This window comes from Osmerus mordax, chromosome 24 (genome assembly GCF_038355195.1).
Source record: "Osmerus mordax isolate fOsmMor3 chromosome 24, fOsmMor3.pri, whole genome shotgun sequence".
NCBI classification, from domain to species: Eukaryota; Metazoa; Chordata; class Actinopteri; order Osmeriformes; family Osmeridae; genus Osmerus; species Osmerus mordax.
Window position 1 is genome coordinate 1,289,513 of NC_090073.1, and position 25,481 is coordinate 1,314,993.

A 25,481-nucleotide genomic window follows, 5' to 3' on the forward strand; every position below is an offset into this window, starting at 1 on the left:
GAGTGAAATACAACATTGTGCACACTGCCAGTGAGCGACCCGAGTCTGACTGAGGCTAAGGACGTCAAAACAGTGTAACGGGGACGCAGTCTCACTCAGATTGCCAGTTTTACACATATCACAAAAATAATCGGACCAGCTGGCTAAAAGCAGAATTCCCATATCTTTTGAAAGCTGCCCTGCTCGACTTTTTAGGTGTAGAATTGGCTGTAAAACTTTAACATTATGAACTTTGTGACATGACGTGAAGACATGGCTGCCGCATAAGACAGTGCGGTCTACCGGGCGACATTCTCACTCAAATTTCAAGACTTTCGTAACCCAAATCAAAATTCAGATGTGACAGATCAATGGGGAATCGCTTTCTCTCTTAAAGCCTTTCCTCCTCAACCTTTTTGGTATTTTTAACTCGAACTATTTGTATAATCCGTGTACTTCTCTAGCCATTATAAAGGCTATCCTTTCCCGGTTTTCTGCAACCACATTGCACGTGCATCCCGAATGTTTACAAACAAATAATTGATTCTACTGCTTACATTGGGGAGGTTCATATGCAGACCTCATTTGCCCAAAATGCTACTTGTTTTTGTATAATAGGCTACATGGTAGCCAACTTTAGGAGGAGTATGTTTGTGTGATGTGTAGCCTAACTCAAGCTAATCATAAACGAGGCAGCATTTCCATGTAACATTCAGTAATTTTATTTCAAACAAAGTGCCAAACAGTGAATTAAAATCTTCTGCCAGTCACCGCTACAGGTCCTGTCTGTTGGCCCTGACAATGAAGCACAAAATAAATTAGTGTCCTGTCAACATAATTGCACGTGTGAAAGGGGCTATACAAGTCATAAAAAATCACATCTAAAATAATATACATCATCAAAAAAATATGTGATTCAAGTTTTTTTTGTCACATAACCATGTGGAAGGTTGGATATGGAAGCTGCAATCATGATTCATTCACCTGGCTTGCTTTAAATGGGCTGCCGGGGCGTGTTTGAGTGTCTCCGCTATGAGGAGCTCCACAGCCTTCTCTCCCAGTCCCATCTTCCACTTCATCACAGGGTCTGCAATTACAAGTCATGAACTTATTGTCAGCACTTACTTATTGTAAGCCATAGTTCATAGCATCTCCAAACACCTACCACTCTCTTTCGGAACTCCAGCACCTTAAGGCGCTCCTCAAGGTCTTGGAGTTCAGCCTGTGTTTGGGCCACCTGTAGGTCCATCACTGGCACCTCTTCAGTGTGTCTGCCCTGTAGTCGCCTGAATAGGAGAACCTCTCGCTGGTTCTCCTTCAATGTCTCCATCTTCCGGAGCATAACCTGTAATGTGTCTGTCATTAAAGACAAGTAAAACTAGTTTACAAGAGTTTGAATGATTGGCATACACTGTGGTGCTTCTAGATTAGCTGTAACATTGATGTAAATAACAAATGTTACCTTGAATGGGTGTATACAAAGCATTAGTATGACAACATTTGTTATTGCTATTATTGTTATTATTGTTATTTGCTATATGCTATTGAAAAGCTTTGAGTATTTTCTTGAGTGTCTTATATTTGCACTTGCCTGTCTGCCAGCTCTTGTTCTGGGCCCCAATGGGGTTCTCCTCCACCAGACCAGAGTTGACACCTAGGGGTATGGCATCTGGTGAGGCAAAAGTTTTAAGTCATGCTTTTGCTTCAAAACATAGCCTTTAGGGTTGCCATGGCTCATACAATTATTGTCACTGTTATAATCATAGTGACAATAGTCATTCATTACTTTACCATCATTTCCCAGGGACACATTGCTAGGCCGTGTGACGGTGGTAGGATAATCTGTCCAACAATGGGATGTTGCAGTCACTGGTTGTGGTCGTGGCAGAGGAGGAAAAGTAGTCTCTATGCACAGTTTAAGACAAGTGATATTGTGATGAAATTATGGCATTGTGATGAAATTATGGCATTTATACAAGTACAGTCTTTGTGACATACAAAAAATGATCTAACCTTTATTGGTCCTTTTTTTGCTGTCCACCATGGCTTGGGATCCATCTCAAAGCTGTGTTTGTGTTTTTAAACTTCAGCACTCCAATTAATGTGGAGTCACAAGGCTCCAGAAAGTAAGGTTCTGGGTCAGTGTGCTCCATGCCGCAGTCCGGGATTTCTTCGAATGCGGATGCGACACTGGATGCGACGAATTTGCACTGCATGCAACTGTAAAGAGCAAGAGGCAAACCAAATAGTTGAACAATTCGAGCTAAGCTTGCCTCTATGTAGCCTTTTGCAATTAGCTAGCTAATGTCACTGTGTCCAATCCGACCGGTTTTTAGCTAACATTCTGATAAAAGGCCACTTCAAATATTGATAAAAATTATCGTATCACGTTTTCAGCTGATTTACTGATTTCACGTTAAGCTTTACATTTACATTTAGCAGACGCTTTTATCCAGAGCGACTTACAGTAAGTACAGGGACATTCCCCCGAGGCAAGTAGGGTGAAATGCCTTGCCCAAGGACACAACGTCAGTTGGCATGACCGGGAATCGAACTGGCAACCTTCGGATTACTAGACCGATTCCCTCACCGCTCAGCCATCTGACTCCCTTTAACTTCTTACCTTTCGAGCTAAATATTGTTAAAAGAAATTGAGTTAGTTAGCCTTTACTAGAGCCGGTAAAAAGACGCTAGCGCCGGTTAATTAGCCGTGCGCTACCCTTCTTCCCCGACCGCACTTCTATCCTCGTAGTAAACACTTGCCGCTGCTGTTTTTACGGGGATATTAACTTGATCCAAGGTCACCAAACTGACCATCAATGCTGTCAACATATCCAGGGACGTAGTTATGTCCTCCACAATAAGATATCACGCTTGAACATCTCCAAACTATGCGATAAATTCTCAATTTGACTGTATACCACCACCTGCTGGATGTTTTGTTGAACTCTTCTCAAAGTTTGCTAGCCCCCATCCCTTCCTCCCCTTGACTACAGATCACGTCACACATGATCGTGTATTTTCATTGGCTAGACAAAGTAGTGTTAAGCTAGCGTTGAAATACACTCATATGCTAACCCATATACATGGGAGTCAGGTGGCTGAGCAGTTAGGGAATCGGGCTAATGATCTGAAGGTTGCCAGTTCGATTCCCGGCCATGCCAAATGACGTTGTGTCCTTGGGCAAGGCACTTCACCCTACTTTCCTCGGGGGATGTCCCTGTACTTACTGTAAGTCGCTCTGGATAAGAGCGTCTGCTAAATGTAAATGTAATATAGTAGCAGTACGATGACAACACTGACACACTTGTCAGAGTAAAGATCGTCGTCCAAGCGTCGCCCGAGTGTCGCCGAGTGGTCTTTTGGCCAAAGTAACTTTCCTATATTATTTAGAAATGTTAACATATATATTTAGATTGACATATATATGGACGTATATTGACATATATTTGACACATAGTTTGGTATGCCTAAAATGATACTACTTACACTTTGCTGGCGATCGCAAAAGAAAATGCTGGCAAAAAGACCGGAAACTGAGTTCGGGTTTGGACAATAGGAGTTTACGGCGGTCGGGATTGGACACAGTGACGTTAGATAACTAACGTTATATATAAAACAATATGGCACTATCTAAATTAGCTAAGCAGAGCAAGCATTGTGAGGAGCATCGGCAAACTTTGCATGTGTTACCTAATGTAATGTTATGCAAACTATTCTAACTATAATAGTTCAACTCAATTAATTTAAGGTGATTTTGAATTAGACGGCTCAAACATATAAGGTCCTTAAAGAGCGACAACGCAGTTTTATATAGCACCATAGCTTTGCATTTCATGACCGACCGTGACCGACCGTCTCAAAATGTGTCTCAAAAACCAGCCACGCTCTAGCTACACAGTCTTTGAGTTAAAAAATTGAGGGCTAAGCTATTTTGGAACAAGTTTTTGAACAGTTCTGAACGTTCACCGATTCTTTTGTGGGTGATTTGTGAGACGCTAAACTTTGATATCATGTATGCATTTTCACTATTTCAACATAACTGTCTGGAGGCTTTAACCTATTACCGCTAGCGTTAGCTAGCAAAATCCTAACTTAAACAATGTGAATCTGATAGCAAATAAACAGACTAAATAGCCTACATTTCAAACCTAAACGTAATGACATGCCCCATTAAATTTCTGCAAATACATTTATATATTTAGAACTATTTCTGTAAAGAAACTCACCTTTTAAGTAGCTATTTTCCAGGTGAAAGCCAATGCGTGAAAGATGGTGGAACTTAAGATAACCCCTGCAAAATCTCTTCTGAAACCCCAGTTTCAGCGATGCGTTGAAATGGGCATGCGCAACGTTGTTGCTCAGGGGCAGACTGATGGGCAGGTTTGCTAAGGAAGAACTGTAATATTCTGTGATGACTTGTCTTTGGGAATGAAACTCTTAAGAGTCACGTACCTTTTGGTCACATTTAACAATTTTGTATTACAAAATTATTGGAGCACACATTTGCATTGTGTGTCATACAGCTTTGGTATGCTATACAAAGAATGTTTGCTTATGTTACACATCACCAATTGATTGCTTTTGTACATATTTATAGTAAAGAATGAAAGACTAAATTAAATTCCAAATTCAGTGAAGTATTTTATTTATTAAACATCCTGTAAAGTGGAATTGAAAACTAGTTTTAAGTTCACCACACCACAGAAGAATGTGTTATTAACTACCCATCCAAATTCGAACGAAAAAAAACAGACAAAATCAGCAGTCTTCTCTGCTTGAGACTGGGTGGGCGTGTCGCCTGAAGGAACTAAGCTCTGCCCCCTCGCTGGAAGGCGCCGCCTCTATCAAGTACCTACGACCCAGATAATGGACGCTACGTCAAGCCGAACAAAACAGTATAGAATTAGAATTTATTTGTTAAATGAGTGAAACATACAGATGCATATAAATGAATCTTGTTCCCCTGAGCTGTGACACAGGAGTGAAAATGGACACCAGAGACAGCAGACCAGTGGCGATTTCTTTAAGACTGCAAGGGAAGCTCAGCTTCCCCTAACATTTCAAAATATTAATGGTAAAATATTTACTATTGTGTTAACATTTTAAATGCGTTAGAACACGTTCATATCGAAGACTAGTTCGTTCAGAATCAGCTACATATATTAGCAGGTTGACTGACTAAATTCCTTCTCATACATTCCTGTAGCGCCACAGTGCATTTCCCTGTTGAAGCTCAGCTTCCATGGACTTCAATGGGGCTGCGTTGAACAGTTTTTTTCAGTGCTTCGAAACTATACGGTCATTGGATAAATGCTGCGATTATGTCCCGCCCTGGACGCTCAGCGCCTCTGGGGTTGAATGGAGGAGTGGGCTGGCCTGGACGCTGGGCTTCCGCGTGATGATTGGAGGGTCTGTCGAAAGACTGCATCTCCTTTTGATTGACAGCGATTTTGTACTATAAAAAGTCGCCGAAGCTATTCAAGCTGAGTCCCATCGCGGATTTTGCAACTGTAGTTGAAAGACAAACTGCTGCAACCTATTTCTTGGTATTTGCTTGGCGAAATTGCTAGCCAATTTTCATCATACATTTCATACAATTATACATCACATTCCTTGTTTCAGTTTAACCTAATTCCCACATTTCCTTCGGGTTTAAATATGTTTTCGTTAGATCGATCATTCGTTCATTCATTCATTCATTCATTCATACAGTAGGCTAGGCTAGTGTCGTAGGGGTGAACTAGCCAGTGAACTGAAAATGTATATGATGTAGGCCGAAAATGAGCTTCCCCTGTTTGAAAGACCAGCAGCCGCCACTGCAGCAGACAGTGAGCTCTCCAACTACTTCTAGCACATTAGCTACCATTTCACCAAAATACCATCATTATACACCGAGTAGCCTGATATCAAGTTAGCGGTTTGCACTAACTTATAGCAGAGATACCCCTGGAAAAGTTATCTAGTATAATTATAACAAGCACACAGAACTGAGTGATGAACTGCTGACGGCGGTGGATGGTCCAGGTGCGACCGGAGGCTGAACGGCCGGGAGGGTGATGCTCGGTACGGCTCCGCGCTGCAAGAGAAGCCGTGTGTCCATGAACCCCGTCTGTCTCTGGTCCATGTTAAAACTATCCGCCGTGAAATGGTCAGTGCATAGGCGGCTGTTGGAGTTTATCAGAAGCTTTCCATGAGCGTGGCTATTCACAAAATCTATCCACCTATTTTCCCTTTCCTTATCAATAGGGAAGTTTAGCGTTGCAGCGCAGCAGGAGTTCTTTCATCCAGGGAAGATGCAGTTGCGGGTGGAGGGACACATCCTGAAGCTAGCTAGCTAGCTAATGTAGGCTACAATAACAGTAGGCAGGCCTCAATCCTAGCTGAGATCCCCGGATCGGTCGGGGGGAACGACAGGTACAGCTGCGTGTCGTCAGCGTAGCAGTGGTAGGAGAAGCCATGGGAGGTGATGATTGGTCCAAGTGAGGTAGTGTACAGAGAGAAGAGGAGGGGTCCAAGGACGGAGCCCTGTGGGACACCAGTGGAGAGCTGGCGAGGGCCTGACAGTTTGCCTCCCCAGGAAACCTGGTAGGATCTTCCCGACAGGTAGGATGAGATCCACTGGAGTGCAGTGCCAGTGATGCCCATCTCAGAAAGTCTGGCGAGCAGGATCTGGTGGTTAACCGTATCAAACGCTGCAGAAAGGTCCAGCAGAATGATGACGGATGACCTGGAAGCCGCTCTGGCAGACTGGAGGGCAGTGGTGACTGAAAGGAGGGCAGTCGCTGTGGAGTGGCCAGTCTTGAAGCCCGATTGGTTGTTGTCAAGCAGGTTGTTCTGAGAGAGAAAGTTAGACAGTTGGTTAGATACAGCACGTTCAATTGTTTTTGAAAGGAAGGGTAACAGTGATACCGGTCTGTAGTTCTGGAGGACGGCAGGGTTAAGGGAGGGTTTTTTGAGTAGAGGGGTAACTCTAGCCTGTTTGAAGGCAGAGGGGAAGGTGCCAGAGGTAAGAGATATATAATGTACTTAGAATCAAAACATGGAATTTGCTTTACAGGATCTTTAAAGCTACGTTTCTGCATATGATAAATTTGATGACCAATGACATGCTGGGGCTGAGTTGCACATTAATTACATGCATTGTCTACATTTATACGTGCTGGGATGCAACATTTAATATTGTGTGTGATTGAAATTCATGTAGACTAGGCTACATTACAAAAGTGTTAGAACTGAGAGCAGTCCAGTGTGATCTCTCCACCTCTGGATAAACCACTTATAATGCACTCGAGATCCGTTGTCCTACGACCAAAGAGCGACATAACAGCAATTTAACCCATGGTAACAAAATTAACGTAACCGACCAGGGTACAACGTTGCGGCAACGTTTCCACGGGACCAAAAATAAGGTATCCAGCCGACCAAGGTACGACGTTGCGGCAACGTTGTCCTTGGTACCAACTGCCAACATTCACTTTATAACGTTGCAACCAGAAATAAGGTATCCAGCTGACCAAGGTACGACGTCGCGGCAATGTTGTCCATGGCACCAACTGGCAACATTCACTTTATAACTTTACTACAACTTCGCGGCAACGTTGTCCACGGGACCAAAAATAACGTATCCAGCCGACCAAGGTACGACGTCGCGGCAACGTTGTCCATGGCACCAACTGGCAACATTCACTTTATAACGTTACTACAACGTCGTGGCAACGTTGTCCACGGGACCAAAAATAACGTATCCAGCCGACCAAGGTACGACGTTGCGGCAACGTTGTCCATGGCACCAACTGGCAACATTCACTTTATAACATTGCGACCAGAAATAAAGTATCCAGCCAACCAAGGTACGACGTCGCGGCAACTTTGTCCACGACACCAACTGGCAACATTCACTTCATAACGTGGCTACGACGTAGCGGCAACGTTGTCCACGGGACCAAACATAACGTATCCAGCCATTGCGGCAACATTGCCAGAAGGTAATGTCGCGGGTGACCAAATGAGCACTTACATTTACGTCACTTATCCAGAGCGACTTACAGTAAGTACAGGGACATTCCCCTGAGGCAAGTAGGGTGAAGTGCCTTGCCCAAGGACACAACGTCATTTTGCACGGCCAGGAATCAAACCGGCAACTTTCAGATTACTAGCCAGATTCCCTAACCGCTCAGCCACTTAACTCCTACTTACTTACTGGCAACGTTGCCGCAACGTCATGTGTTAGCTGGGTTACCTTTTCGTAGTATGTTTTTATATTTAATTAAAAAATTATTAAGTCCACCACTTTTTCTCCTCTAATATGAACGGACAGTGAGGTTAAATGTATGGACTGGCTATTGCATTCAAATGTATGCATTGATTCGGCAGCAATTGTCTCCCACATCAATTGTATAGGCTACGCTGCTACAGCCGTGTTGCTTTTTTCCGGAATATGCTATGTGCTCAGATTGACCATAAACACGTAATAAAACTTATATCTAAAGGGTGGTGAAGTAGGACTACGTTTTTTGTCGCCGGGTGCTATGGTGAATCCTAGTATTGGAGCTCCATTGAAGTTGGCTTTTAAATAGTTCTCATGCCCGCGCTTAACTCAGAGTGGACGTACTCCGACTTGACTTAACAAATTCAAATCTGCTTTTCTGGAACCGAAAAGTCAGAGTTTCCCATTTTAGAGTAACTCAAGTCAGAGTTCAGGGTTAGGCTCACAGTTTGTTAAATCCGCTACCTGGAATACCTCCCTGATCTCTTGTCTAGCATGCTCCTGTGCCTACCTATGCTTCCTGTGGCTCTCTTGCTTCTTCCCCTCTACTATGAATCCTCTCCTGCCTGGGACCGCTGCTACAGAGCAGTGTGACCTCATCTAAAACCACCATGCTGATGCTGCTGTCATAGCTAACACTTGCACAACTTTTCTCAGCTTTGGGGCATGGGTATTGGAAGGAAGGAAGGAAGGAAGGAAGGAAGGAAGGAAGGAAGGAAGGAAGGAAGGAAGGAAGGAGAGGAGGGCAGGGCAGGAGAAATGTGTAGTGGGTGGAGGGACAGGGTTTGCACTCTCAACCTTGTAGCTTTGCTTGTGTGATGATCTGTTAATGGACTACTGGACTGTCTGTGTGTACCTTTCCAGAAACGTACATGTTATTTTTGTACATAGGGATAAGACATGTATCCTCACAATGTTAATGCTTGATTAAGAAACACTATGAATTGTTCTGTTGTTTGAATTGTGTTTTTATAAATAAAAAAGGTGGTATTTTTAATTTGCAACTAAACAAAAAAAGAAGAAAAAAAGATGTAGCATTGGATGGTTGTTTTCTGTGTGTGTCTGGGTGCTCTGGGATTGTACATGTCTGATGTGATGAACACTTGTCGTAATACACACAAAACCTGCATGTAGCCTTCTCCTCTCCCCGCCCAGATTTTTTTCTCCCAGTTGTGTTTGTCATACTGTCGTTTCTTTGTATTTCTCACTTGTGAGGAAAAATAAATATTAACTGCCAGTTGTAGTCTTGACTGTCTTCATGGTTTATCTGATAGAATTCACTGTTTTGCAGTTGCAGTTGCAATTACACTATCTGACCACTAGAGCGGGCATTCAGTCTGAGTGCTCTGGGACTGCAGCCAAGGCTCAGGGTTGTGAAAAATGTTTGTGTGTGTACGTGTCCAATCTCATGATTTTACTGTCACAGGGACATTCTATTCTGTTGCACAGTGTGGCATCATCTGGTAGAGTAGCAGCGTGGTTGGAATGTCTCGTATTCACACACAGACACCAACACACCTGACTGGCCCTCATAGATGTTTGTGTGCTTCAAAGATCTTTTTCCTTATTTTCTCTCTTCTTCCCTTCCCCCTCCCTCCTCCCTTTTACTCTACTCTCCTTCCCACCTTCTCCCTCCATTCTCTCCTTTCTTTCTCCCTCCCTCCCCCACAGGTCTTAATGTAATCTCTAGTGGAAGTGTGTGTGTGTTGGGGGGGTTGTTCCACGACATGGGTAATGGGTATTATGTTAGATCAGCCAACACAGCTCATATTGCTACATACCAGTTTGTGAGTGTGAGTAAGCAGTTGGCAGTGTGACAAAGAAAGTACAGAAGTGTACACCAGCAGGCATGGTTCACATAACTACTGAACAGTAGTGCATGTGATATAGATCACCTTGAGTCCCCAGAGGATCAGTGCCATGAGTTTACTGACATATAGATTACTGCAGAGGGTTAGGGTTAGCCAACCCAACACTAGGCCACTGCAGAGGTTACTTAACCCAAAACCTACTGCAAAAGGTCAAGGTCAGGGTTAGTTAATCCAACTAGATTACTGCAGAGGGTTAGGTTTAACTACCCCAACACTTAGACTACTGTGAAGGGTAGTCTAACCAAGGGTTAGCGAATCCAACACCCAGACCACCGAGCAAGAAACTGTATCTTAACCTACATACAGCACAACATATAGAATATCCTCACACAAAACACAGGCACACAGGCACAACAACAGAGGCACAGGAACCTAGAGGGAGGCAAGAAGGAAGGGAGAGAGAAAGAGAGAGAAGTTTGAGTTAGTTCAAGGGCATGTGGAAGAGTGACATTGGGGGTTGGGAAGGCAGACATGCTGACTGATAGCAGAAAGAGGATTGGCTATCTCCCGTATTGCTAATCCTAAACCTGGAACACAGATCTACCTCTCTCTTTCTTCGTCTGTCTGTCTCTATCTTTTTCTCCCTCTCTCTTCCCTCTCTTGGACTCTCTCTTTCTCTGTCTATGTCTCTCTCCCTGTGTCTCTCACTCCCCACCCCCTCCCCCCTTCTCTTTCTCCCTCTCTTTTCAACTCCCTGCCTGGCTCCTTCTCATCCTCTCTCTCTGAACGTCTTACTTCATTCTGACGATCAAGTCTGTCAGGACTAGACTGCTGGAGACAAACCTCCCTTCTCTCTCCACTGTACAGGTGAGAAAACTTCCTCTCTCCTCAAAACACCCTTTCCCTCCTCTCCTGTTCTCTTTCTCACATCCCCCTTTTCCCTCATCTTCTTTTTTCATCTCCTCAACCCATTTCCCCACCTCTCCTATTCTCACTCCTCCTGTCCCCCACTCTATCTCTTGATGTGTGGTTCTTTAGGTAGTGTGGTATTAACTAACAAACATCATATCTAGGTAGTATTGTATTAGCAAACAATATAATATTCGGTTGAGGGGTATTAGCCAACCGGCTTTATATTTAGGTTATGTGGAGAGAGAGTGCTTCCTGTCTGAGTTTAAAAGTCTAGATGGAAGTTTATGGAAACTGATCATCTTTTTACCGAGGCTCAGTGGTCATGATTCTCCTCTAGTCCTGGTCGTCTAGTCCTGTAGAGGTACTCCTGGTTAAATATCAGACCTAAGATGACACAATCACAGAAGAACTGTATGTGTTTTTGAGATCTCATTCTACTTATTAGATTCTACAATATCTACGCTCTCTACTCTATAATCTAGCCTCGTATCAACTATGCTCACATTCTGAACCTTCTCATAACCACCCTCAACCAACATGTTGCCCTCTTCTAACCCTGACCCGACTAACACATAGCCCTCTACTGAAAAATACTCCAAACCCTAACCCTAAATATAAGAATGATCTTTCTAACCATAATATTAACAGTTAGGGAATGCTGTTAATTGCTGAGCTCCTGTGTCTACCCCTCCCCCATGCCCTCCTCTTTACCCATAGAGTATCCTCAACCGATGTCCTCCTCTTGACCTTCTGTCACTCATCTCACCCTACTACCCTATTTCTCACTCCCCCTCTCTTTTCCTTTATTTTGTGAATTTCATAGCTTTTCTCTATTTCTGTCTACCTATGTCTCTTAACCTATTCTCCCTCTCCTTCCTCTATTGTCTTTTCCTTTTCTATGACAATCTTCACTTGTCTCGTCTTCTCCCTCTGTTTCCTCTACTCCTCTCCTCCTTGTCCTATGTCTCTGGTTGTCCTCTCTAAGCCCGGTTGACCGGTTGAGAATGTCAGACAGGATAATGCACTGGCTAGCTGAGTGACAGGCTATGTGCCAGGCCAGGGTTGGCACTGAGGAGAAAGCTCACCTACTGCTGCTATTTATACTAAACTGTTGTCCTTCCTGAAGCAATTATCAGTTAAACAGACACCCTATCTAATTAGTGGCCAACTGAATGAGAAGGAAGAGGGAGGAGAGAGGGAGAGGAAGGAGGGGCTGGATAAAAAGGAATAGCAGTGTGCCATGACATCCTGGTGAGGTGACCTTGTGTCTGAGTTGTCTGTGACACCGCCTGGACACCACTTTCTCGCCTCCCCCCTTCTCTTTTTCTATCTCTCTCCCTCTCCCCTCCTTTTTCCTCTTCCTCACCTAGGAGTAGATACCTCTTTAACTTAGATGACACCTCCTGCATATCTGACCACCCCCCTCTGATCTGTACATCTGATACCTCTCTGTCTGTAAGGGAGCGTGGTAGGGGCTGTGTGTGTGTGTGTGTGTGGGGGGGAGGTGGCAGTGAGTGAGCTGGCAAAGTTCAGTGGTGGCTCCGCCCACAGAGCTGCACGCCACCCTGCTCTATATTCACACATGCTTCCACAGCTCTGGAACGATTATAGAACTCTGCTGTCACATGAATCCCAGCAGCTCAAAAGTCCGTAAGACTCTGTCCCTCTTCTGCCCTCTCTGTAAAGGTCATCTCAGTCTGCATTTTTATTTTACTCAGTGAAGGTTCTCTGTCAACTGACTTGTAATGGATAAGAGCGTCTGCTAAATGACTAAATGTAAAAATGACTAAATGTAATACACAGAGGAACTTGGCGATCCATAGACATGGTTACAGTGCTTTTGCCCACTTCCTCTTCATGGTTGACAGTGACTTGACATTGACCAAAAACTGCCTAAGGTGTCACAATCCCTCAGAAGTTACCATGGCAAGCTCCTTCAGACGTATGATGTTTGGGCGTGGCACGGCAGTGGTGCTGGCGAGCCTTGGTGCAGGCACCTTGGCGTCGGGATACCTTCTGTCTGACACAGCCGCCGCTGCTGAGAAGAGGAAACTCTACCCACCCAGGTGCGTTTCCCTCCTCTTTTCTCCATCATCTTCCCTTTTCCTCTCTCTTTCTATCTCTTCCTCCCCCTCTTTCTATTTTTCCTCTCTCTGTTACCCTCTCTGTGTCAGAGGACAGGTCACCACACTGCTGTCTGCCAGCCTGGCCTTGTGTCCCTTTATTTATGGTCCTGACAGAAACAGAAGACACAGCCTTGGTTCCTTCCTGCCACCACCTTCACTATGAACAGTCTCCTCTCTCTCCCCCTGTGCCACCCCCCCACTCTCTCTCACACCCTCCCTCTGTGCCACCTCCCTCCCTCCATCTGCACCACTCCTCCCTCCCTTTGCACTACCCCCTCACTCAACTACCCACTTAGTGCGGATTTCCCTGACCTGAGGAAGCATAATAACTGCATGGCAGCAGCTCTGACCCCATCAATTTATGGTCGACTGAGAGACAAGCTAACCCCCAACAATTGGACCCTGGACCAGTGCATCCAGACGGGAGTGGACAACCCCGGGCACCCCTTCATCAAGACCGTGGGCATGGTGGCAGGGGACGAGGAGAGCTATGAGGTGTGTGTTGAGTTATTTGTGAAAGACAGGGTGCATAGATTTTATGTGTGGTTTTAGTTACTGTACATTGGTATCAGATGTTCTAGCATGAGTCTTTCTCCCCACCTTGCACTTTCTCCTCATCTCCCCCTTTCTCACATTCTTTCTCTGCCCCTCATACCAATCCTCCACCCCACTGTTGCTCTCCAGGTGTTTGCTGACATCTTTGACCCCGTCATCAAGGACAGACACAATGGCTATGACCCTTGCACCATGAAGCACCCCACTGACCTGGACGCCTCCAAGGTCAGACAGCCTCTCCCCTTAACATAACCCCACCTTCTCGCCATGGGCTCTCACCTCACCACACATAACAATACATACCACTACTAATAATCCTAATAATACACTTTATTTGGGGGACTCCTTTCAAAACACTCAAGGAAATCTTACATAAAATGGGCCTAGATAGGTGAGTTAACAGTGTAGGTTAAAAATAAGTGTTAAATCAGATAGTTGCTTGACTTTGCTAAAAATATATATCTTCTCCTCTCCTTCTCAGATCACATCGGGAATGTTTGATGAGCGTTATGTGCTGTCGTCTCGCGTGCGTACTGGGCGGAGTATCCGAGGCTTGAGCTTGCCCCCAGCATGCACGCGTGCAGAGCGGCGAGAGGTGGAGCGTGTGTGTGTGCAGGCCCTATCCGGCCTTACAGGAGACCTTGCTGGATGTTACTACAGCCTGGGGGAGATGACCGAGAGAGAACAACAGCAGCTTATAGATGTGAGACACACATGCACTCTCACAGACACTGCACGCACACAAACACATGCATACACACACATCCACTCACATATACACATGCACCAATAAATGCACACATACGCACATGCAAACATACCTGTGCACACACACACGCACACACAAGACATAAACCTGCGGCATTTGGTTAATGTGATTTCATGTATTTTACATTACCGCAGACACACACACATTCTCAGACACAATGTTAATTTTGGCAATCATTTTTATAAATAATACATTTAGTCTTTGTCACTTTGTACATGGTTTAATAACACATTTGAGTCTTTGTGTTGTTTTACTCTGAACTATGTGTTTAGTCATCTAGACTGATAATGTGTTACTCACTTGCCATTCTTCTTTCATATATCCGATAACATTTATGCTGCTGGTGAATATTAGGCGCTTATCATTTTAGAGGCCATTCAGGGTTTTCGTTTTTTAAGCTAGCTAGATTTATTAGTTTGCTTTGACAAGATTAGCCATTTGAACGGAAATGTACTAAGCAAGAAAAAAAAATCAAATGAGAAAGATGCATGGAGGTAATGAAAATGTGTACATCCCTGTAAATGATTGGCCAAAAAGGAAAACAACCAATGCTTCAAGATGACTCCTGTGATCTAGGTTGTCTGCCCAAACATTACAGCATGGTCTTCATCTTTTTTTTACTCATCAGGGCATAATAAACAGATGTTTCGCTGTAATATAATTACAATTTAGTCAAGAAATAAAAGGTTGTCAATGAATAAAAAAATAAAAAGACCAAATTAACACTGCTCAGACATAAGTCTGGTCCCTTCCTGAGGGTATTCAATCCTGGCCTTTGACCCTTAACGACCTCTGGTTTCTCTGTCCCTGTGCTGGCCAATCAAGGAGCACTTCCTGTTTGATAAGCCTGTGTCGCCTCTGCTCATGGCCTCTGGGATGGCCCGGGACTGGCCTGATGCACGCGGTATCTGGTAAGGTTAGGAGAACTATGCCAAATACTGCTCCCCTACTCGGTAATGCGTAGTGCACTCTGCCCAGAGGAATAGTCAACCCTGCCTCAACCTAGGGCAGCCTGCCAAATAAAGAGCCTTGAGTTGCCAATGTGGAATGGTGGATGTCCTTTAAAAGGGAGAGCTACTCTCCTGTAGGTTTACACTAACCCTGTTCCTGCAGAGTTACCCTCCTTTAAACTCCAAACTGGTTCCTGGTGAAATACACTCCTGTAGATTTACACTCCAAACTTTTTCCTGGAAAGATACCCCCCTTTACATTTCCTGTCTCCATCTCTCATCTTCATTCCTGCCCTCACCCCTCTGTTTTTTGTTCCATCCATCCCTCCCTCCCCCCTTCCCCAGGACCACTTCCTGTTTGATAAACCCGTCTCCCCCCTTCTCACCTGTGCCTTCATGGCCCGTGACTGGCCTGACGCCAGGGGCATCTGGTACACTGCCTACTCTTATGTGTATAAGTGTCTGTGTGAGTGTATGCTTTAGTGTGTGTGTGCATGCATATTTGTGTGTGCATGATTGTGTGTCCATAAGTGTATGTATGCATGAGTGTCTATTTTTGTTTAGTTTGTGGTCTTCTACAGGTCTTGTTAATGCTAAAAACGATGTCAACATACCACGCAGCCACCCCTGCACTTTCCCTCCTCTCTCTCAGGTGGTAGACTGGTTATGCTGGGTACACACTAAAATATTGTTTTAATCTTATAAGATTTTCAAACTGTGAGAGACCACAAACATGAGGACAAAAAATCCTAGATTTAACCGTTTTGCTCCTATAGTGTGTGTTGTGCCATGATGTGACAAAGACAGCACACCTCACACAAACAGATTTTCAACCACTGTCCCGACTGTGAACACAAGAAATCTGTGAAATCTCTTGAGACTTCAGAATAAGCATGGCGGACAATATGCAGGAAGAAATTGCGATGATAGTGTTTGTAACATCGACTTATATATTAATAGACACAGCTAGATTTTTCTTCCAAGATGGCGTCCCCATTCATTTCTATGAAAAGTGCTCAGTGGCGCAGTGAGGCAAGCGATAGCGCGAAATGGAGCGCGCCATCTTTCCAGACTGACTCGTCCGGTCTTGCGCAGAAGCTTGTTCCTACCTCCTTTTTTTGGTCAGAAATAGACAAGTTTACATACAAAATAGGCTATGTTCAAACACTATTAACAATTCTCAAAAGGCAGATATAGTTGCAAATTACAATAAGTAGCATCAGTAAATCCTCAAATCAAGGTAAAGAAAGAAAGGAAAAAAAGAAAGAAAAAAAAAGAATTAATTATATCAAAGTAGGTTGTTGCAAGGGGTAGCTAGGAGTTATAGGGTACATATCTCATTGAAGAAATTAGCTACTGTAGTAGCTTTTTCATTTGAGAGGGTACAAAGCGAGGAAGCAAAAGCCTTGAGGTCATTAATAAAATGAGGAAAGGACGGAGGGGTCTTCAAAAATCTGCATTTATGAAAGAAATATTTGGCAAATAGAAAAAGGTTATTGACCATGTAGTGTGGTGAACAATTTTTTTTCAATACACCAAACTTAACTTGTTTGTATTCAAGGGGGTTCACAGTTGTAATAATATGTGACATTTTACTGTACAATTGTGACCAAAACAACTCACAAGAATCACAATAAAAGAAAATATGCTCCGTAGTTTAAATTTCAATTCCACAAAATGTACAAGAGTTTTCACCAATATCAAACTTTGAATTAAGGAATTCTTTAGATGGGTATGTGTCATTCATCATTTTAAAATGAAGTTCTGTCACTTTAGGGAGACTGTGAAAGGTAAGAAAACTCATTCTCAGTTCCTTCACCTCCTCTGGGTCAAAATCTTGGAAAACATAATAACGTTTAACTTTGTTTGGATGAAGTCTATCAATGAATATATTTCTCATATATTTGTTGTTGCATTTAGGATCTTTAATAGAAAATTCACCCAGACAAGGAGATGGGAGCGAGAATTTAACAGAGTGATGTGAAAGAATCCCTTTTACCAATAATACTATGGGTTTTGGTATGGCTTTTACAACCGTATAAAACTCTCTAGGATGACATACAAACCCATGTTTTAAACAAAAATCATTGTAATTAAGAACATTACCATAGTTGTCCATCATGTCCAGTAGGGATTTTTTTTTATATCGAACCCAGTTTTCATAAAATAAAGATTTGTTGTGGTGAAGAACAAAATGATTGTTCCAAATACAAGTTTTGTGTGGACTAAAATTGTGAGAAAATGCTAATTTCCAACACAAGAGAGCTTGTTGATGGAATGCAGACAATTTAAGAGGTAATTTGGATAACTCAAAGTCACATCTAATCAAAACATCCAGGCCACCTATTTTCCCAAATATTGAAGAAGAGACCGTAAACCATAAACTGTATGTATTGCAAAGAAACGATCTGAACCATTTAGTTTTTAAAACACTATTCATTATTTCTAAGTCAATAATATTTAACCCTCCGCCTTCTTAATTGTGAACTAAATCATTTTTATTTATATAGTGATTCCTATTTTTCAAAATAAAATAAAATAATGCAGTGTTACAGTCTTTTAGTAAGTGGAGTGGGAAAGCTAGCGAAGAGGCTGGATAAACAAATCTAGAGAGCAGTTCCATTTTATTTAACAAAATATTTTTTGCCTTTGAAAGATTTTTAACAAAATGTTCTCGAACGCTTTGATTGCTGTCTCTAGAGATTGTTATCCTCAAGTATTTTACAGATGTTTTTACCGGTATGTTACATAAAGAGTCCAACTCGCTACTATGAATTGCAAATAATTCACATTTATTTAAATTTAAGTATAAGCCTGATGCTTTGGAAAAGAGATCAATTAGTTGGATGGCTTTATCAACTTGATATTGGTCCTTTAAAAAGATCACTGTATCATCAGCTAACTGGCTAATACCAATTTGTTTTCCAAACACATTTAGTTGATCAAAATTGCTGTTTTCATCTACCAAAATAGCAAGCATTTCTGCCGCTAAGATAAATAGAAAAGGGGAAATGGATCATCCTTGTCTTATTCCCCGTGAAATGTTTAATATTTGGGTTGTTCCAAATGAAAGTGAAATAGAAGTATTGATGTCTTTATATAGCATTTTATAAGAGAAATAAATTAAAAATTATGAAATTGTGTTCGATCGTGTCAAATGCTTTTCTAAAATCTAGAAAAAGAATATAACCGTTATCCTCAATCCAGTTTTGATAATCTAAAATGTCTAGGATTAATCTGATGTTGTTATGTATTGACCTGCCTTTTATGAAACCAGATTGTGATTCGCGCACTGATGCAAGTTTTTTTTGAGTCTGTTAAATATGCTAGAATTTTATTATCACAGTTGAGTAGCGTGATGGGAGGAAGGTTATCTATATGTCGTGCATCTTTACCTGGTTAGGGAATAAGAGTAAGGCAAGCAGGCATGCTCCGCCTCCATTGCTATATCTTACATCTACTGATCTGTTACAATTCATCTTTTTTTTTGTAAATATCTTAAAACAAATCATTTCACCACTGACTACATATATACGGTAACACCTGCATTCACAATAGAAACTATGTGTGAATGGACAACGGACAACAGCAGGCATGCTATGTCTGGAAAGACGGCACATGCAGATGCTAGTTAGCATACAGAATATAGTTATATATTTTCGAGTGGATAAACATTAATAAAACACTTGGTAACAAAATATAACCACTGTTAAATTGAATTTGAGCAATTATAATTTTTTACTAAACAACTGGGTCAACTTTTAAATACTTTTCACGTTATTTACATTATATTGTCCACAAGCATTCACCACATGTTACCTTTCTGAAAATCCTCCGTTGCTATGAGGAACTAGAGAGGGTAGGCCTACAATTTCAGGGTGTGCTTGCTTGCAGATGGGTCCGTTTATTAACTGCTATTTTTACAACTGCTATTTCTGTATATTTTATATAAAAATGCCTACTCTATTTAGAAGATCTATTTAGATTTATGAAGATCGCATAGATTTAAAAGCATAGCCTATATTTGTTGCTGCTCATGTACAATTCAAAATACAAAAAGTGAAGTGTAGCATGTCCCTGTACTTACTGTAAGTCGCTCTGGATAAGGGCGTCTGCTAAAATGACTAAATGTAGGCTACTGTAAATGTAGAAAGAACTTAACCTAGGCCTATATGACTAAAAGGTCATCTTAAGTTTTTGCCTTCTACAGAAGTGATATTTTCAAGCATTTAGCCCACTCATATTGCATTCATTCATTAAGAACCACCTTTGAAACAAGCTGAACCCGCTTGAAACAAGCTTTTCTAAGTAACAACGTTCTCACCGGCAGTATTATTAGCTAGGAATCGCAATTGAAACAGTACCATCTGCTAACTGAAAATATGCCCCCTAAAAATGTAAATAAGCTTGACATTTATTTAGTCGGAAATGGCTAATTCAAAAGAAGTTTGCTGGAAGCGATCATTGTCAGTAACAATGCCAAATACGACCATTTGATCTTAAAATAGAGCCCTGCACGGTGGAGAAGCTGACCTCAGTAAAATGTGCTACGAGCAAGCTAGTAGGGATGGGACGTATGGCACTGACGCATCGATGCTTGTGTCGCAAAACCAATACGCTACGCACAGTTTCGAAAAAGTGTTTTGGAGCTTGTGTCAAATTACGAAACCACGTGATAGATGACGTTCAATGCTTCAAACGTCACGAACTGGTTCGAAGTTTTGCAGCTCTTCTAAACCAGAGCCATAGAAGGAACGAAGCCACCGCTTCTTGTTAAAGACAAATCTCACATTGCCAGAGAAGCAGCACCAGGCATCGCTCGAGTTTCTTCCATCAGTCATAATTACTTAGCCAAATCCGTATTGTAATAATTATAAATCCGTGCACTTGAGTGTTGTGTTATTTTATTGAAATGAAACGTAATTAGGACTAGGTAGGTCTATACAGTGCCCAGAAAACAAATGTTGATAATTCGTCAACATTGTCAACAGTAATAATAATTAGTAAAAAATAAAGTCCCCCCAGTTCACAATAGGCCTACATATCACAAATGTTAAGAATAAGAAAAAATCAGTGTAATCTAGTTTAATTGATATAAAAACCGTATCGTATAAAGTACGTCCACCCGCATCGACAGGTAACAGCGTTTTTTCGGTGGTGTAGCTGGTTAAAGCGTTGTACGACAACTTATTGATATTGCGAGTCTGGATACCCGAGTTCGCGCACCATTGCAGGGAACCTCGGAAGATATTATTTTACTGTGAGAAAATGACATAATTCTAACGGCCTACAGATGTATCACAACATTTTAACGTGTGAGCAGTAATATCAGATAAAAATGAACACATGTAGCCTTAATTAAAATATGAAATAACGTAGGGTAGTCTACTGTCGGAGACAACCACTACGCCTCATTCAGCCAGTTTAAACGGCTGCTATATGACGCTGTTCATTTTCAATGCTCCGATAGTTCGGCTCTTTGGGCCGGCACAACCCGGAAGAAATCACTAAAGCTTCACAAGGCATCGTTCGCCCATCCCTACAAGCTAGCCTAGCTGCTGTTGCTAGCCAAACTTAAGGGGATTGTTTGACTGCGCCGGAAATGAAAAATGTTTCTTTTGACATCAAGTTTAGGCTGTGGCATTGAAGACAGTGATGCACCACACAAGCTTGGTTGTGTTTCGGCTGTGGCATTGAAGACAGCGACGCACCACACAAGCTTGAGTTTAAATACATTATGTAATGTGACATTACTTACTTACTTACATGCAAGTCTTGATTTGCTTAAATGTAACCTACATGTGCTGCTAGTACACCACGGCACGATACGATACTCGCTGTGCAACAGCACGTTGTATCCATGCGTCGTTGTTGTAGCTCGGCAAAGCAAGCTAAATTAAGCCATATTACTATTATTATGATGATGAGTGTTGCTTACTATTACTAGCTTATTGTTAATGCCATCGTTGTGGTGTTAACTGACATAAAGTTCTAAGAATATAACGACCATAACAATATCGTGGTTATCAGACATGATTTATACATCTTCGTCTTTGCTCCATAATAACATGTCAACAATCTATAATGATGCCGTAACATGCCACGATATTATAACAAATTATATTAGGCTATACTTACGTTCGTCATGCCATGAGCATAATAGCATTCATACAAAATGGTTAAATCTGCTTTAAAATAACGGAAATAAAGACAGCCACTCCCTCTGTTCGCTGATTGGCCGGTAGAAAATTAACCAGAGACATCTGACTTACTTACCTCATGGCCAGACCTAGTACAGAAGCAAAATCAAAATTGAGCGGAAGTACGTAGGAGGACAGAGCCAGGCTAAGGCAACTGTAGATTATCAAGCCCTTTCTCATTCAGCTCAGGTAAATCAGCGAGCACGTTTACAGGCAACTTTTCTTGACGTAAGCAAATAAATGGGGTGCTAGTTTACCCATTTCAGATTGGTTTCGAACTTAGCTAAAATCTGTAAAAATGATTCTATTAAAAAGCTAGTTGTATGAGCCAGGTTCAAGAATCAAAAAAAATTATTGGGGGAGATAGTTTTAGATATGTTGACCAGAGTTAATAGAATAAAAACGACCGGACGAGGTCAGGTAGCAAATCGGAAATGCAATACCACCTACATCCACTGGGTCCATTGCCTCAAGTCGAGGGGTGGGGGTCTGGTTTAGAATGATTTTCACGGAAAATTCACGGAAAAAAAGAAAAGGGTTCGCTGTTGCCACAAATTGACAAGCTGATCGTCCATCTCTGCTGTCCAAATCCATTTACCTTTGTGCTGCGCTATGACTGTGTTTGTTATGCTTCTGTCTTCTCTCAGCTTGCTTTCTGATTGGGTATTGTTTCATTTCCCGTGATAATCTCGGAGTTTGATCTGATAGAATAATCTGCAGAACCATCATGATAATCGGGACATTACCGAGGATTGTCGGAAGGGGCGAAATCGGCCCGATTATCCTGTGGTGTGTACCCAGCATTACCTATGTGATCTTGAGCTGCATGCTTTGCTGATGAACTAGGCCTACTGTCTGAATATGCAACTTTTTCAGTACGCTGGCACCTTGACCAGGGTTTGGGTTAGGGTGTGGCTTTTAGGTTTATGGTTAGAGTGTGACCTGTTGGATTAAATTCAGGGTGTGACCTGCTGGTGTGAAGTTGGTTGTTCTAGCATGATAGATATAGGAGGCAGAGTTACATTTTACATTTAGTCATTTAGTCATTTAGCAGACGCTCATATCGAGAGCGACTTACAGTAAGTACAGGGACATTCCCCCGAGGCAAGTAGGCAAGTTACAAGCCCGATTCCCTAACCGCTCAGCCACCTGACACCTGAGTTGTATCTCTTATGTAAAACCCCCCCACCCCAGGCACAACAACGAGAAGACTTTTCTGATCTGGGTGAACGAGGAGGATCACACCAGGGTCATCTCCATGGAGAAGGGTGGCAACATGAAGAGAGTGTTTGAGAGGTTCTGCAGAGGGCTTAAGGAGGTATAATAAATATATATAGTGTGAAGGGGTCAATTGTTGGTCAGCTAACCCTTGCCAGGAAGTTTGCAAAAATGTTAATATCATAAAAAACTAAAATGTTATGCCTCAGCATTGTACTTTTAGCTACACACCTAGTTCAAGTTTCAGTTTTCCCAACATATTTCAAATGTACATTTACATTTAGTCATTTAGCAGACAGGGACATTCCCCTGAGGCAAGTATTGAGTTGTCATCTTAATTTGATGGATAAAGGATGCCTTTATCAGTTAACATAATATTTATAGACATACAGCATAATACTATATGTAGTCTGTGCATAGCATTGTTTCTGTTCATTATATACACAAATGTGTGTGTGCGTAGGTGGAGCGTCTGATCCAGGAGAGAGGGTGGGAGTTTATGTGGAATGAGCGTCTGGGTTACATCCTCACTTGCCCCTCCAATCTGGGCACTGGGCTGAGGGCTGGCGTCCATGTACGCCTGCCCAACCTCAGCAAGGTACACACAGACACACAGATAGTTGGTTGAGAAAGGAAATAGTTGAGCCATGTGTATGTGTGTGTGCGTATGCGTGTCTCTGTGTGTATTGTGTGTGTGTGCAGGACGCTCGATTCTCTAAGATCCTGGATAACCTGCGTCTCCAGAAGAGAGGCACTGGAGGAGTAGACACAGCTGCTACTGGAGACACCGTTGACATCTCCAACAACGACCGTCTGGGCAAATCAGAGGTAGGGAAGAAAGGGAGGGGGGGAGGGGGTAGGAAGGAAGGAAGAAGGGATTTATTGACCCATGACCCCTGCATGTGTGTCTCCACTCCTGCAGGTGGAGCTGGTGCAGATGTTGATTGACGGCGTAAACTACCTAATCGAATGTGAGAAGAAGCTGGAGAAGGGGCAGGACATCCGAGTCCCAGCCCCAATTACCCAGTTCTAGAAGTGAACCAGCAGGGCCATCTGGAATAGCACTGGTCCTTCAGCCACTTGTATCTCAGGATCAAATTGGTTGTGCGTCAGTGTGAGACTCATAATTGTACAGTCTACTCTACACTTTAATAAAGCTGCTGATGTTCTACTAGGTGTGTGTGTGTTGGCATACCTTCAATTTTACATGAGAATTTGGAATTATGTAACAATTATACATTAAATTCATAACAGCCCCGCAAAACTTTTGAAACTGTATTACTATAATAGAATTATGCCCTAAACAGCCAAATGTGTGAATGGGAACAGTAGTTTTCTAATTCAGGGAGACAGCTAGGAGCATCACAGGTGTGAGCTGTAGAGATAGGAAACTGTCTGTGTGTATCTGTGCATGTGTGTGGGTGTAAGTGTGTATGTGTGTGTAGTCTACATGTGTGTGTGCATGTTTTAAGGGGAGAATGATTGTCTTTAACGCTTTATTTGATCTGCACATCCACAAATGGCAATTGACAGGTAATAATAAAAGATGACGGCATGGGCTGTGCTGTTATAATCATTGTATTCACAAGAGCATTTCTGAGACATCGAGAGCTACAGTCCACAGGTATGTCTAGACCTCACTGTGTAGTTGGGTGGCTAAACAGTTTTGGTGGTTGAACAGTTGCACGGTTTATGTGCATGACTGGAAGGGTTCAAATGACAACAGAGCAAGGATTAGACATGCTACAAGATTGACTACACAGGGTACAATTTCATAGGGAAATTGTGAAGTGTGCTTGCAGCCACCCCAGCTGTTTACTGATACCAACCATTCATTGGTTTTGTAGGTGGTGAATCGTAAGGCAGGAGACGCTTGGTGTTTGTCCCCAGGAAAACCCAATTCAATTCTGGTTAGATGTTCAGGGAGATAATTGACTCGTTAATATCTGACTCCAATTTTAGAAATGTGCACAAGTGTGTTACCTGTAACCTTGAGCGCTAAACAGTTAATGACATGAAACTCTAGCGTAGGTAAAAATCGTCTGCTTGATCAGAGCATTGACCCTAAAGTATGCGTGTTCACTAATCAGTCGTTTATCTCTACTATAATATGGATTTAACCACCCAGGGGTGGAGCCAACGGAGGGGCAGAGTGGAATCTGGAATCTGATTGGTTGTCAGGTGCCCCCCCTATTTTCATTGGCTCTGAATTTTGTCAATCTCAACTAGAGCGGGTACAATTTCTGTAGGGCGTGCTTGCTTGCGTAGGTTGCAGGTGGGTCCGTCCCCTTAACCCTTGTGCTGCCTTCGGGTCACATGACCCAAAGGTTCATAACGAACCGTCGTTGTGTTTTCCAAATTTTACCCAATACAAAAACAAATAAAAATAATTTTCTTTTAACCTTTGCAATGTGGGGGTCTGAGACAGCCATAGGGTTAAAAGAAAATGCTTCACTTTGTTTTTGTATGCGGTAAAGTTGTCGGAATACGGTGGGACACAACGACTGATGGGTCAGAATAACCCGAAGATAACACAAGGGTTAAGTTTTTCCCTTCTAGAGATATTTTCAAGCATTTAGCCTATATTGCATAATTCATTAAGAACCCCCTTTGAAACAAGCTATTGTAACAACGTTGTCACCGGCAGTATTTCAGATGGAATCGCGATTCAAACAGTAACATCTGCTAACTG

General features: G+C 42.5%; 1 protein-coding gene across 2 annotated transcripts; it reads left to right on the forward strand.

Moving 5' to 3' along the window:
- Positions 1-10,706: 10,706 nt before the first annotated feature.
- Positions 10,707-23,963, forward strand: ckmt2b (creatine kinase, mitochondrial 2b (sarcomeric)). 2 transcript variants are annotated; one of them, XM_067227706.1, is made up of 10 exons: positions 10,707-10,926; positions 12,870-13,037; positions 13,394-13,592; positions 13,782-13,877; positions 14,134-14,355; positions 15,717-15,802; positions 22,766-22,889; positions 23,253-23,387; positions 23,492-23,617; positions 23,712-23,963. In XM_067227706.1, the coding sequence occupies exons 2-10, from the start codon at positions 12,895-12,897 to the stop codon at positions 23,820-23,822; spliced, it is 1,242 nt and encodes a 413-aa protein (XP_067083807.1). In that variant the 5' UTR covers positions 10,707-10,926; positions 12,870-12,894; the 3' UTR covers positions 23,823-23,963. The 2 variants fall into 2 exon arrangements, with proteins under 2 accessions (XP_067083807.1, XP_067083809.1); XM_067227708.1 differs by having other exon boundaries at positions 12,887-13,037.
- Positions 23,964-25,481: the final 1,518 nt, after the last annotated feature.